Raw genomic sequence first — 12,670 nt, forward strand, 5'->3', positions numbered from 1 at the left:
AAAAAAAAAAGTATTTAAAGCAGAGTAAGGATTGAAATGATGCATTCTTGCATGCTTCATTTAGAGCAAGCTTAAAAGTAAAGGACCGAGCAAATCAAATAAAAAGGCTGAATTTATATAAGTGATATATTTCAATTGTGTGTTTTTTATCATTTTCGAGAGAAACTTAATTTCATGTTTTCAAAATGTGATTCATAATTATAACATTTTACATAAATCATTCCTCATATAAATAAATAAATGAGTGGCTATGTGTCATTGAGATTCAGGAATTTTAAAGATAGATCTTGATATTAATACACATTCTTTGTGTCATATTTTAACGTATCTCACAATTCCTAAAAATACAAAAATGGACTAAAAAAGGAACATTTTTAATACCTACTCTTCTTTCGATATAGAATACCTTTACTGTCAAAAGGTTATAATATGATTGAAATTAGAAATATAAAACTTATCTTACATTATTAATGTAAAGGTTTTTCCTTTTTATCTATTTTCAGTAATAAATACTTTGAACCAGTGTTGGCTCCATGTTTTCATAGTTCTGTATTTGTAGTGACAGTTTGTTTTTCTTGTGCTGATGATGTTAAACTTTAATAGACCAGCTTCTAGCCTGAAGGTAAACCACTGTTCGTCTGCTTCTTTTTTCTTTTATTTTGTAACTGTTCAGAGCACAGGGCTGAAAATGCTAGAGCTTGTCCTATTTCTTTTATTTTTTTGTGTGTGTTGTTATTTAGTCCTACCATTTGAATCAGAACATAGCTTGCTAGTTTTCATTTTACATTTCTTGAGAAGTATAAATCCTCTGAAAGGCTGACCTTAATCTGAGCAATTCTTGCAGAGATTAACAGGCAGACTGCAGCCCACCATAAGAACAGGAGTCAGAATTCTAGGAAAAGTAAACTGCTGTTGTTTGCAAATCACTAAAACACTTGAAGGTTCAAGAGTCCAAATGAATTACTCCTAATCAGAACTGAGTGGTGCACAATTTATAAATTCTAAGAAGAGTTTGATCTTAAGTTAGATCTTAACTTTGATGGGAGGATGCACTAAAGAAGTAAGTGTTTGTTAATTAGAGATGTCTGCATTAAGGAGCTACAGTCTTTTGTTTACAGTATCATGCAGGGGTCTGCAGAGAGGATTTTAGACAAACCAAGGTTGTGAATAAACAACACAATTGTTACGTGTTTTCATTACAATCATTTTCATTTAGAAAAGCCTTTAAGCTCATTTGACGGATTAACTGATTTTCAGTAATCTGATGAAAAATATCATACAATAAGAACTGCATGAGCAAGTCTTTGCATTTATGACACCAAATGGATGTATTTAGTTTATGAAGAAAGAGCATGGAAAATTTACAAAGTCTAAGTATAAGTAAGTTAATGAGTAGATCAAGGGTGTAACTTTGTGATAAAAGTCTGTGGGGACACTCCAAGGGTGGGGGCTGATGGACCTACAGTTACTCGACCTGAACGCTTTCATTAGGTTTTTGTATTTTCCACAAATGAGCTCAAACATATATTTATTGAATCCTTTCCTATTGTTGAGAAGACAAGAAAACCATAACACACTGCATTTATATTTATAGATGTTAGAGAAATGCCTTTTGGTGCATTACATATATAGGGCCCAAAAACATTAATGTATGAAAAAAGTAATACATAACAGCTGATTCCAAAATCGATATATCATGCATCCTTAGAAGTACAATTTCAATTCCATCAATCCAGAAAAATCTGGATATGCTGCATTTTAGATAATTATTAAATGTTGCATATCCCAGTAAATCTGTTTCTCCTTTAAATCTGCAGCTCTCCCTACTTCTCTCTGTGCTCTGTTTAAAAAGATTTATGAACCTATTTACTAATATAATGATGCCAGAAACAAATCTATTTCTGTTTGTACAATCAGAAAACTTTTGTTCATTTTAACTTGTAACTAAGAACAAACTGTTTTCTCAATATTCTTGCATCATAAAACTAATCTGTTGCCCTTTTAAGCTGAAAAAGCTCCGTATGTCTAACGAACTGATTTTTCGGCGCCATGATCTCAATTTTTTTAACCAACTCGTCTCCTAACTTTTACTTAAACATCAAAGTAGCTGCTGGTTAATATTCACTGAGTGCTGCTGTGCTTCTCTCCTCCTGCCATGTAGCTACTTTGTAGGCAGTGAAATGCGACCGCAAATCAGGTGTCTCAACGCGACAGATCTGATGATGTTACACAGATAGGCGAGACACGGGAGCAGCGTGAGAGAGAAAAAAAACTGACTCAAAACGCTCTGATAGCTGCACCCAACCTCTGTTACCTTTGGCTAAAGTAAATGAGTGGAAAAGGGAAGAAAGAACAGAGATTATTGGTGGGGACATGTCCACACCAGTCCTTGAGAAAGTGTGGAGTGCCTTTACATTTATAGGTCCCACCAGGAACGTAACTTATATTACATACCGGTACTAAATAGAGCCTAGGCAGTTCAACTGAAGAAGCGATTACTATTTGTCTCCGTCACAGGCCAATCAGCATCCATCGCTCATCTTAAAAGGGATTCCACTATCTCATAAAAGGTGCCTAAAGTGCAGGCAGCGGTCATGCTATGTCGGACTTCTGTTCAGATTATCCGATTCAACTATCCTCCATCCCCTCCTCCACCATGGTAGCTAAAGCTTCATCAGAGAGTCATTCCTCTCTGACTCTTACTGCGTTCCCTGTCTGATGTCCACCGGTCTGGCAGAAGACTATCATGTTGAGCCTTTTTCCTCTCCACTGTCACTTCACGCTTGCTCATCATGGAGAGGTTTACTCAACCTGTTTTATTTAAGCTGGACTTCCATCTTCCAGGTCCCAGAGTGATGCTCTAGTATCAGCTCACATAGCCCACCGGATTTCTTCACACAGCTAAAGCGGACCGTCTCGCCAACCTCATCCTCTCCCCTCCACCACCACGCCTTAGGCCTTGGGGGAAACCTCCCTGTTATTTACTCTACCCTGTTTATGCATTTCAAAGGAAAATTCTGCACTAATGTTTCTTCCTGAGGTCTGAGCGCCAAAGACTTAAAGTTGTAGGGAAATCATATTTAAATGTCAAATTATTCTGGCTTAAACATGTATATAAATGTACTCTTCATCAGACAATATTTTCCCAAATTTTAGAACATTTCTGCTTTAAAAAAAAATCCTTTCTTAAAATCTGTTGGGGGGTTTTTCATTATTTTATGCAGGCCAGTTAGTTATACGTCAGCCTGAACACCTAGATTCGGCCAATCATATCAACGGTCATCTGTCAATCAAATGTTTTCGGTCATAGCATCTTGATTCATATGTCACAGCTAATATACGCAACGGTTGAAATAAAAAACATTTACTTTCCCATTGAGTGTTCATGGGGATGGACGTCTGTGTCTTCAGCAGGCGTAGAGCTAACAGAACTGGCAGCGTTGCGAGGCAAGGGCTCAAACATTTACGGCTGTAAGCCTTCTACACCAAACCAAGTTTGACGCCCTGGCGTCCTCTTCCACAACAACTTCGTCCCCGCTTTCCTCCTCTAAATAGAAAATGTATGACGGAGGAGACTCATCCACAACCTCCGACACTAAACTCTCCTCCTCTTGCATGTTTCCTAACATTGATAAACCTAACAGCTGTCCATAGCGTTCCTTGACAGTGTCGTTTTTAAGTCACTAATTTAGTGCTACTTGGTCACAATGTAATTTCCCATTGGGAACCTACTAGCACTAACTTGCTAACTGGTTAGCAAGATGCTTCGAAGAAACCGGCCACAATCAAACTTGTTTGTAAACCTTCCACCACAACAATCCAGCCCCCTTGATAATCGACCAATCACATTCACTTTATTGACTTGTGTAAAGTCAGGCACAACTCGGGAGAATTCGGAAATGCATCCGTTGGAACAACCGCTTCCCTGCGACTTTAAATAATTGTATCCATAAAACTCTTCTAATAATGTTTTCTTTCCGTGTGAGTGTTTCAGATTGAACTGCCAGTATTAAAGCAATGTTGATGGCAACAGCACCAAATTTGTTTACAAATATATAAAAATCACAGGCAAATTACATTAGTGTGTCATCCTTTATAGGACACAAATTGCTGAATTTTTTAGCTTCTTTAGCAGCAAGATGTATGGAGGGGGAGGGGGTTTGGGCCTAATCTTTGCTTGTATGTAGACAAAAAGGGTGGATTTTATTTGGTGATGGTTTTATTTTAGTCTGTTATTTCCCTTCCTTCCTTAATGGAAATAAATACATCAAACATGTCCAAACTTTTAGAAATATTCCCTATCACAGCTACCTCTTCCCTGGCCTTTTTTTTTTTTTTTTGCCACAACTTCAGCCAGATTTTGTGAGTCAGGGGTTCACATCACCGAACCTCCCCCAGTTTTCTTTTAGATAAAAAAAAAAAGGCTACATGAAGCAAAACATTTCTGACAATTTGATTAAGATTCAATACAACCTGATTAAAGGCTATTTGCTTTAAGAACAAGATTAATTATTTTTTTTACTGCAACCTTTTAACTTGGTATAACAGCACAATGTGCTGTTATGCGATTACTGATCTATAAATACCAAAATAAAAGAAAAATGTAAAGATTCTGCCCTGTTAATTAGAGTATGTGTTTAGGTTAATAAAAAAAAATAAAAAATTTGTGTTAAAAGCTCTGGCTAATGGAGGATCATACCCCCTACAGCTACCTTTGCTTTAGTGCTCATAGTGCAGTAGGCTACAGCTGTTTTAGTTTGTGTTTTAGTGGTTTTACTTTATGTTTAAAAATCTAAAAGCATTTTTTATTGATATGTCATCTTATAAAATAAATGTTCTGGCTGTTGCCCTGCTAACATATATTTTCCCTGAGAATGATCTGAGATTAATCTGACCTGGCCGTTCACACGCAGGTCGCATTTGAAAAGATCAGATTTGTATCGCATTCAGGACCACATAGCCAAGTGGCCTGGGTCGCACTGGAAAAAATCAGATATATGTTGTTCAGACAGCCATGGAAAGATCAGATTCAGGTTGCATATGGGCAAAAAAAATCGGATTTGGGTAACTTCAGGCTGCTGTGTGAAAGTAGACTTAGATGACTTGCAGATACACACATAATATTCTCTTGACCCCATATAACACAAAATCTAGTTCTGAAAAGAGCATGAATTCTCTATTAATTATCTTTAATGTTTGTATACTGATGTGTATAATTAATCACAAAAAATAAAATGTTTTTAATATTCCATTTGAGAGTATTACTGTTGCCACCTTCTGTATTAGAGGGAAAAAATGGTAGGGGTGGCCACAGGGGTGGACAATGATTGGGTAAGGGTGGCCATGGCCACCCCTGGCCCCCCATCTAGCTCCGCCCCTGCTGAGAAGGTCCCCAAAAAAGTAAAAAAAAAAAAATAGACTAGAATTTGTTTCCAAGTTTGAAGACGTTTCGCTTCTGGGTTGCGATGTCCGCTTTCATCTTAACGCAACCCCTTTACAGGGGACCAGAAGACCTGGACTTCTCAGCCAGGCCAACAATTCCCTTTAACAACCCCCCTTTCAGAGACATAGACAGGTATGGGACATTGCAGGCTAACAAAAGAGGTCAAATGACCCCCGCCATCTTAAAGGGGTGGACCCATTCATCCATTTCAATTTTCTAAGGTTTCGTTGGTCTACTGTATAAGAGCCTCAAACTCAACGCTATTTCTGACATTTTGAATTGAAAAAGCTTCTTGGATGGAAAGCAAAACCTCTTCAAACTTGAAACAAAGTCCAGTGGATTGTTTTTTAACTTTGTTTTTGGGAATGACTAGGACCTGGATGAATGAAAATCTTCACACTGCTCCCAGGGCGCCGCCCAATGGCAGCCCACTGCTCCCAAAGGGGATGGGTCAAAAGCAGAGAGTGAAGTTCCCCATTGACAGACAATGTTTTATAATAAGGCTTCTTTCAGTTAAACTGAAATTAAACATGCTTTTTAAATCAAAACCAGAATTCTGTTAAAACCTATTTAATCTAAATGTCTTGTTTTATTAGTCGTAAGTGGAAAAAAAAATAAAGTAGGTGAAATAACAGAGTTAAAAACATCAGGCTGTGTAATTATTCAATAGATTTTATTGTGGCTCACTTGTTGAATTCAGACACTAAAATAAATAATATTTTCAACATTGTAACTGTATGGATTTATGGAAGTTGTAACTATGTAAACTATATGTTTAATGATTTGCATGAGATTTCAATTATTATTAATTCAAATGTTTGTTAAATTCTGACTAATATGTATAGTGATCTTACCTCATATTACTGCATGAGATAAACTTTTACATCTGCATTTACAAAACTACGTATAGGGAAAAAAACAAGATATGGTCATAGGGAAATATTGCACTTTTTTTTTACAAATTTCTAAAGCTGTTTTAGAAAATTTTGACTGAATCGTTTTCTTATCTGATTATCGTGACAACAGGCGCGTCTAAATCGTCTGGCTCCATCTTTGTGGCTGACACTGTCCAGATTTTATTGTGTCACGGAGCCGCATGCCATCATGGGTTTGCGTGAACCTCCTCCTCCTCCAGCCCCTCACGCACGCACGCACGCGTCAGGAGCGCACAGGGCGCAGCGGTGTCAGTCCGCTCCAGCTCTCCTCTGAATCGGTCGCTTGTTGCTGGTTGCGCTCAGCAGCGGATCTACTGGAGGGCGTCCATTCCGCCGTTTCTGTCTCCTTTATCCTGACAGTTCAGCTCGGAGCAGCAGAGACTCAGAGCAGGAACAGCTCCGGGTTTTTCCCGACTGAACAGTGATTTTTTTTCTTCCTCTTTTATTATTTATCTCCCTTTTTGGAGTGTTGATTTCCTGCTGGGTTTAATAATAACATAACAGAGAAGCGGGAGTATTGAGGTGCCACTTTTTACTGGATTTGTCTTATTTTGGTTCTTGTTTTTAAGCCTTTGGATTATTTTCTTCTCGGAGATGCCAAGTTGTTCCCTGTGAATCGCAGGATGCTGGGGACTCTACAACCACCAGATCTCTTACTCTGATCGCTGTTATTTCCCCTTTTTCCTCTCTGGACGTTTCACCTCTTCTTTTTTATTTATTTTTTGTGTTTATCATATTATCTATGTGGTGCCACATATTAAGGATGCGTTGTGGATTTCTATTGTTCCTTTTCAGCCAAATAATCTTGGTGTCTCCGTTTACTCAGACTGGTAGGTTGACATTACAGCATTATTGACCCGGTTTCTGCATGCTTTTATCACTATTGTCGGCTCTCACCTGGCTGCAGGGGGGATATATATTCAGGGCTGGAGCTGTTTGATCATTTTTATGTTTCATAAAAAAAAAAAAGATGCAGCAAAAGTGATTATTCCAAGTATATATTAGAATTTGGGAATATAATCCCCAACTGCTAAGGATTTCAAAATGCACAACAGGTCCAAGTATGCATATATATTTTATCTCTATGAGAAGATTTAAACATATTAGTCTTTTTGGTCCATAAAAGACGCATTTTTTGGAGGGTATTGCGCGCGTTTCCACTGAAGCATGATCTCCAGGCAACATGCAATTTCATAAACCATCCAGAGAGAAAATTAAATGTAATAAAGAAGCATGTTTTCCTGCACGGTGAGATACATCACATTGAAGATTGGATGCGGATGCGTCTCAGCCACACTTTCACACATTTTTTACATTTTTTTTTTTACTAAAGTTCGAGCATATTTAATACCTCCGTTCAGTGGCACTTCTTGGAAGAAAGGCGCATTGAGGAACCCCTCCTGCGCCCCTTTCACTTGCATGCCAATGATATATTCAGTCTGTTAGATGGAGTCCCTGCAGGAGAGGATCCTCACAGATGGCTGCATCCAAGGTGCTAAAGGTGAAAAAGACTTGGAAGCACAGTTAATGGCAAATGAGAGACGGAGGAGGCAGGCATTAGAGATGCATTGCAATAAACCATCATATTGCATGCAAGAAGACTTTATTTAGCCCTTCAGAACTGGAGTAAATATATAACAAGTCAGTAATCAGTGGAAAATAACTGAAGGTATGATTTAAGATATAAGTCGCTTTTCTCAGGAAAATCTATCTGCTTTTCTGCATCCAATTTGGTCCAGCTTTCATCACTCCCAGTCTTTTAGATATTTCATTGAATTTAGTTATTTCATCTCACTTAAAAAGTGTAAATTATCCCTTTAATTAATTGTAACTTATAATTAGTAACCAAGGCTGAATTGGTTAGTTTACTGTTATATTCATGTTGTGACATAATGTGCCTAATGAGGAAGGCACTCACTATATTGACTGGCCATACAAAGATGCAACAGAGACCTCCAGCCGCCCTCTGACAGAATGGCACCTTGGGTTGAGAGCCCTATCACCCGTAACAAAAAAAAACAACTACTTTCTGTAAAGATTAATCTCTGAACAATCAACAAGGGTTCATTTTAAGGTGTCTCAGGTCAAATAATATGATGGATTGCATTTTTTCTCCTTTTTTGAATCACTTTCTGTCTCACTTTGTGGTGCAGATATGTGCGGAGGAAGCATAAAGATCACTAATGCGGATTACCTGACCTCCCCGGGTTACCCCACCTCGTACCCGCCCTCCCAGCAGTGCGTATGGGTTATAACCGCCCCTGAAGATGGTCAGAAAATCCTTATCAACTTCAACCCGCATTTTGATCTGGAGGACAGAGACTGCAAGTAAGACTCCCGCGCTCTCCTTCCCATGTCCATGCTCTCTCCATCTCCAAACCCTCCCTCCCTTTTGCTCCTCTCCCTCTCCCCTAAAGCCTGCCTGGATACAGAGGCAAACTCTGCCCTCTGTTGGTGAAGGGGTATGATCTGTGGTAGGTGGGATGTGGCAGAGAGAAGGTAATGTCAGAGGAAATGGAGTTTGATGGTCTTTGTAATTCATACTTGATAAGGGAAGAAGGTTCAGTTATGGCTGTTTGTCTCCCACAGTGAACTCAAAGGAAAGCTGCGTGCAGCAGCTTTGATTGATGGAGTTCGACCTCCTCAGTGCAGCAATAGCAAGCATGTTTTTATCTGCAAGAGGATTTTGTGTTTGAGGATGTTGATTCATAGAGTTTCTACTAAATGTATTTTGCACATAACCGCCTGAATGTTATCCATTGATAAAGCAGTGGGATTTGAACTGCTGTATGTTTAAACCGAGGTTTAATGAAAGGGAAATGTTTGGTCCTTTTAACGCCCCAGACTGAAAAAAGAGGCAGCTTTAAGGAAGCGACATATTCAGATATTGATTGGACCAAAGCTATAGAAGATAAAGAAGCTTTATCCAATGCTCTACACCTTCAACCCTACAGTCTTTCTTTCATCTCTCAACTATTTTGTAGACAAAATGACTAATAATAGCTTTAAAAACAATACTGAAGCTTTAAACGCAGCTTTCATTCTCACCTTAAGCTTTTTTCTTTCTAAACTCAATTCAGTTGAGTTTATTTAATTATTTATACATCTTATTGAAATGAAATTGAGTTATTTAAAAGAAATTGAAACCTGAATTCATAAGCATGTATGTAAAATGCTTGTACGGGTTTTTTTGGCTTTAGTTATCAAATTGAGACGATTACTTTGACTATGGCACAAAAAATATATCAATTTAGTTGCAGTGCAAATTTAATACAACAGTTGTACCAGAAACAAGTGCTTGCACAAAGCTCCTAGGTCCCCACAACAAATTTTTTTTGTTGTTTTTACGGTACTAGTGGCTTGTTTTTCTGACAGTAGGCTGACAGGAAAGGGGGGGAAGACATGCAGCTAAGGACCACAGGTCGGATTCCAACCCAGGTCGGCTGCGTTAACCACTGCACCACCAAAGCACACCCCACACCTTCTATATTTGCTGTTTGTGTAATATGGGTTCTTCCTCAACAACATCACCAATAACAACAACTACATCATTAACAGCAACAATGTGGAGCTTTAAAACCAGCCACAGCTGAAATAAACTGTTCAACATACAATATGCTTTGTTGCATATTTGCAACATTAGGCATCAAGGGGATAATATAGATGTTATTCCTGCATGTGTCTGTTGGCACTATTTTTTTTTTACCATTTTCCAGACAAGAAAAAGTTATAATATAATAAAAGTTATAATAATTCTTCTATAGAGTCCTGGTCGAGGCAACAACAAAAATACACATTAGAATCCAAATCTTTACCCAAGATTAAAACTATAAAAAACACAATTTAGCAAATATAAAAATGTCAGGAGGGGATATTTACAGGAGGAAAAACACATCTCAGCATAGCATTCGTTGCTTTCTACTAGGGAAAAGTATTGGCATGGGTGTTAGAAATATGATATGACACGATTCTTGGGTCACAATACGATATCATTATGATATTGCTGTATCACTATATAATGCGATATGTTTTCACAGCTAATTTTTCAAAATTAAATGTATAGATAAAAAAGTAAGTTCTGTGTATGTACATCAGAAGATATTGATCATTTAGTTGGTGTTTGATGGCTTTCTTCCTCCTTAAAGAGAGTATCAGTGACTACCTTCTGTATTATCTATCTGACTGACCCAGAGAGAGATAGTGAGACCATTTAGGGTTTCAGGAAAACCTTTCAGTTGTTTCTGCTCAATTTGCTGATTAAAATTAAAATTGTTGTTTCTCTGGTTTTTGGTGATCCCTTCCCAGCCTGGCATTGTGTGTTTCAGAGCAGCAAGCTGCCAAAAAACCTCTCCTTTTATAAAACAAGCTTATTTATTTGTTGCTCTCTCTATTATTACAAAAAAACAAACAAAAAACACCAGCATTAACAAAGACTATGAGAGTTGACCTTTATAGATGCACATCTGTTATGTATACATTATAGGGAGGACATTATAAACTCCTTGCACTCTGCAGAAACATCGGTATGCACTCCCCTTCATGCTAAAAGTTTAGTTTTAGCAAATTTGAAGGCTGTTTCAGTTTAAGCTGGGATTTCTGCAGCTTAAAAGTAGGTCCTGAAATTTTGTAAAAGTAGGAAATAATTTTGGGCCCTAAAATGCATCCTTGATAAACCTCTTCATATATTTTAAGCCGTCCAAAACTTTTTAATTGTTTGAGGTAACGAGATGTATATTTGTCTTTTTCTAATTGCAGAGTCAAGCTTTTTGAAATAAAAGTTTGCCACCCTCATATTAGATGCAATTGAAAAATTAACAAAACACACTCAACCATCCAATGCCATTTTTTTATTATTTTTTTTTGTTTGTTTTTTTATGGCGGCTCCTTTGTCCCTTTTAAAAGCTCCATAAACTACCGGGTGTAAATCTCTGCCTGCTGCCCAGCTCTGCCTCACAGATGTAGGGATTAGGGGGAGCTTCTTCCAATACTATTGGATCACATTTCAGCACCAAGGGACTAATAAACCATTAGTGCTCTGGACAGATAGCGGATATCATGTGTCCTTTATTGGGTTACACTTCTTCTGCCTGAGCTGCAGCCAAACAAGTAAGAATAATGCTCTTGAACAGGTTTATTTTTGGAATAACACCATGAGTCGTGTAATTGTGTAATTTTACAGGTTAAGTGAATAATGTAACAAAATCATTCCCAGCGATACGAGTTTAGACTAATCTTGGCACCAACAGGATATTATCATTCACTTTAAGATTAATCTATTTAGATAGATTATTGTTGCTTCGCAAGAAGGGATTATTAGCTAATAAATGGTTTTAAAATAGGGACATGGGTATTTTCTAAAGTTATGGCATGGATAACCTTGTCTTTACAAGCCGGATTCTTTTTCCCTTTGCCTGACCACCCAGCAGCCACCTCTAAAAGTGATTTGGCTGTTGCCTGGAGGCCCTACACTCTGCTCGATTGGTTTCATTATTTGTTGTGTTAGTTTGTGTTGGATGATGATCGGGTGTAGCTCGTAAGTCTAGACCTGGCAGGAGTTATGTTGTTTTTGGGAATAAGTCAAATGTTGGAAATGTACTCACTAAGGGAGGCCTTAGGCCCTTTGGCGAGACGGCAGCCCCACTTAAAAATTTCCTGAGATGGTATCAGGGAGGCTTTCTGGGCTTTGCTAAGAGATGCTTCATCATTTACCTTAGAGTCTGGGCTGCAGACTCCAGAGCTTAAACCTATTCCATTAGTTTAGCTGTTTTGTAAGAGTTTTAAACCAAATCCTGTTCTTTTATACTAACCTTTAAGGAGAACAGACATTTAATAGGACTTTTTCTTTAAAGTTCTGCTGTTTCTATAAGGTTATAAAAGTTTCCAGCAAACATCTCACCTCATTTTAGCAAATATTTAGTTTTCTGTCAGGGAATGATCATTGTTGGCACATTTCTTAGACTCAACACAAACACAGTGGTTTGCTTGCATTAAGGAGCCTTTTCATGACTGGGCATAATAGGCTAACTTATTTATTTTATTATCCTCTAAAAGTGATTTTCTGCTGCTTTAAAATGGGTGAAAAAGTCAAAGCAAAACATGTCAAAAATACAAACTTAACTGTACAGACAGTTTTGCCTTTGTTCCTCCAAGAAACTTGGAGGATAAAAATATTGAATAAGTTTGGCTTTTTTCCCTTAACCCCATAACCCCCATGATCAGTCATACCAGCTGTGGATGGATGGATGGATGGATGGATGGATGGATGGATGGATGGATGGATGGATGGATGGAT

The 12,670-nt window shown here is 37.9% G+C and overlaps 1 protein-coding gene across 1 annotated transcript in view; it reads left to right on the forward strand.

Moving 5' to 3' along the window:
• The first annotated feature begins 6,627 nt into the window (after positions 1–6,627).
• The window catches only part of LOC107090368 (neuropilin-1a-like), a 92,556-nt gene continuing 86,513 nt past the window's right edge, over positions 6,628–12,670 (forward strand). Inside the window, exons 1-2 of the mRNA XM_015383697.1 lie at positions 6,628–7,208; positions 8,532–8,706. Of these exons, the coding sequence (XP_015239183.1) occupies positions 7,121–7,208; positions 8,532–8,706 (263 nt within the window). The 5' untranslated portion in view covers positions 6,628–7,120. The remainder of the gene's footprint in view (positions 7,209–8,531; positions 8,707–12,670) is intronic.

This window comes from Cyprinodon variegatus, unplaced genomic scaffold, assembly GCF_000732505.1.
Source record: "Cyprinodon variegatus isolate N-32 unplaced genomic scaffold, C_variegatus-1.0 Scaffold292, whole genome shotgun sequence".
In the NCBI taxonomy this organism is placed as follows: Eukaryota; Metazoa; Chordata; class Actinopteri; order Cyprinodontiformes; family Cyprinodontidae; genus Cyprinodon; species Cyprinodon variegatus.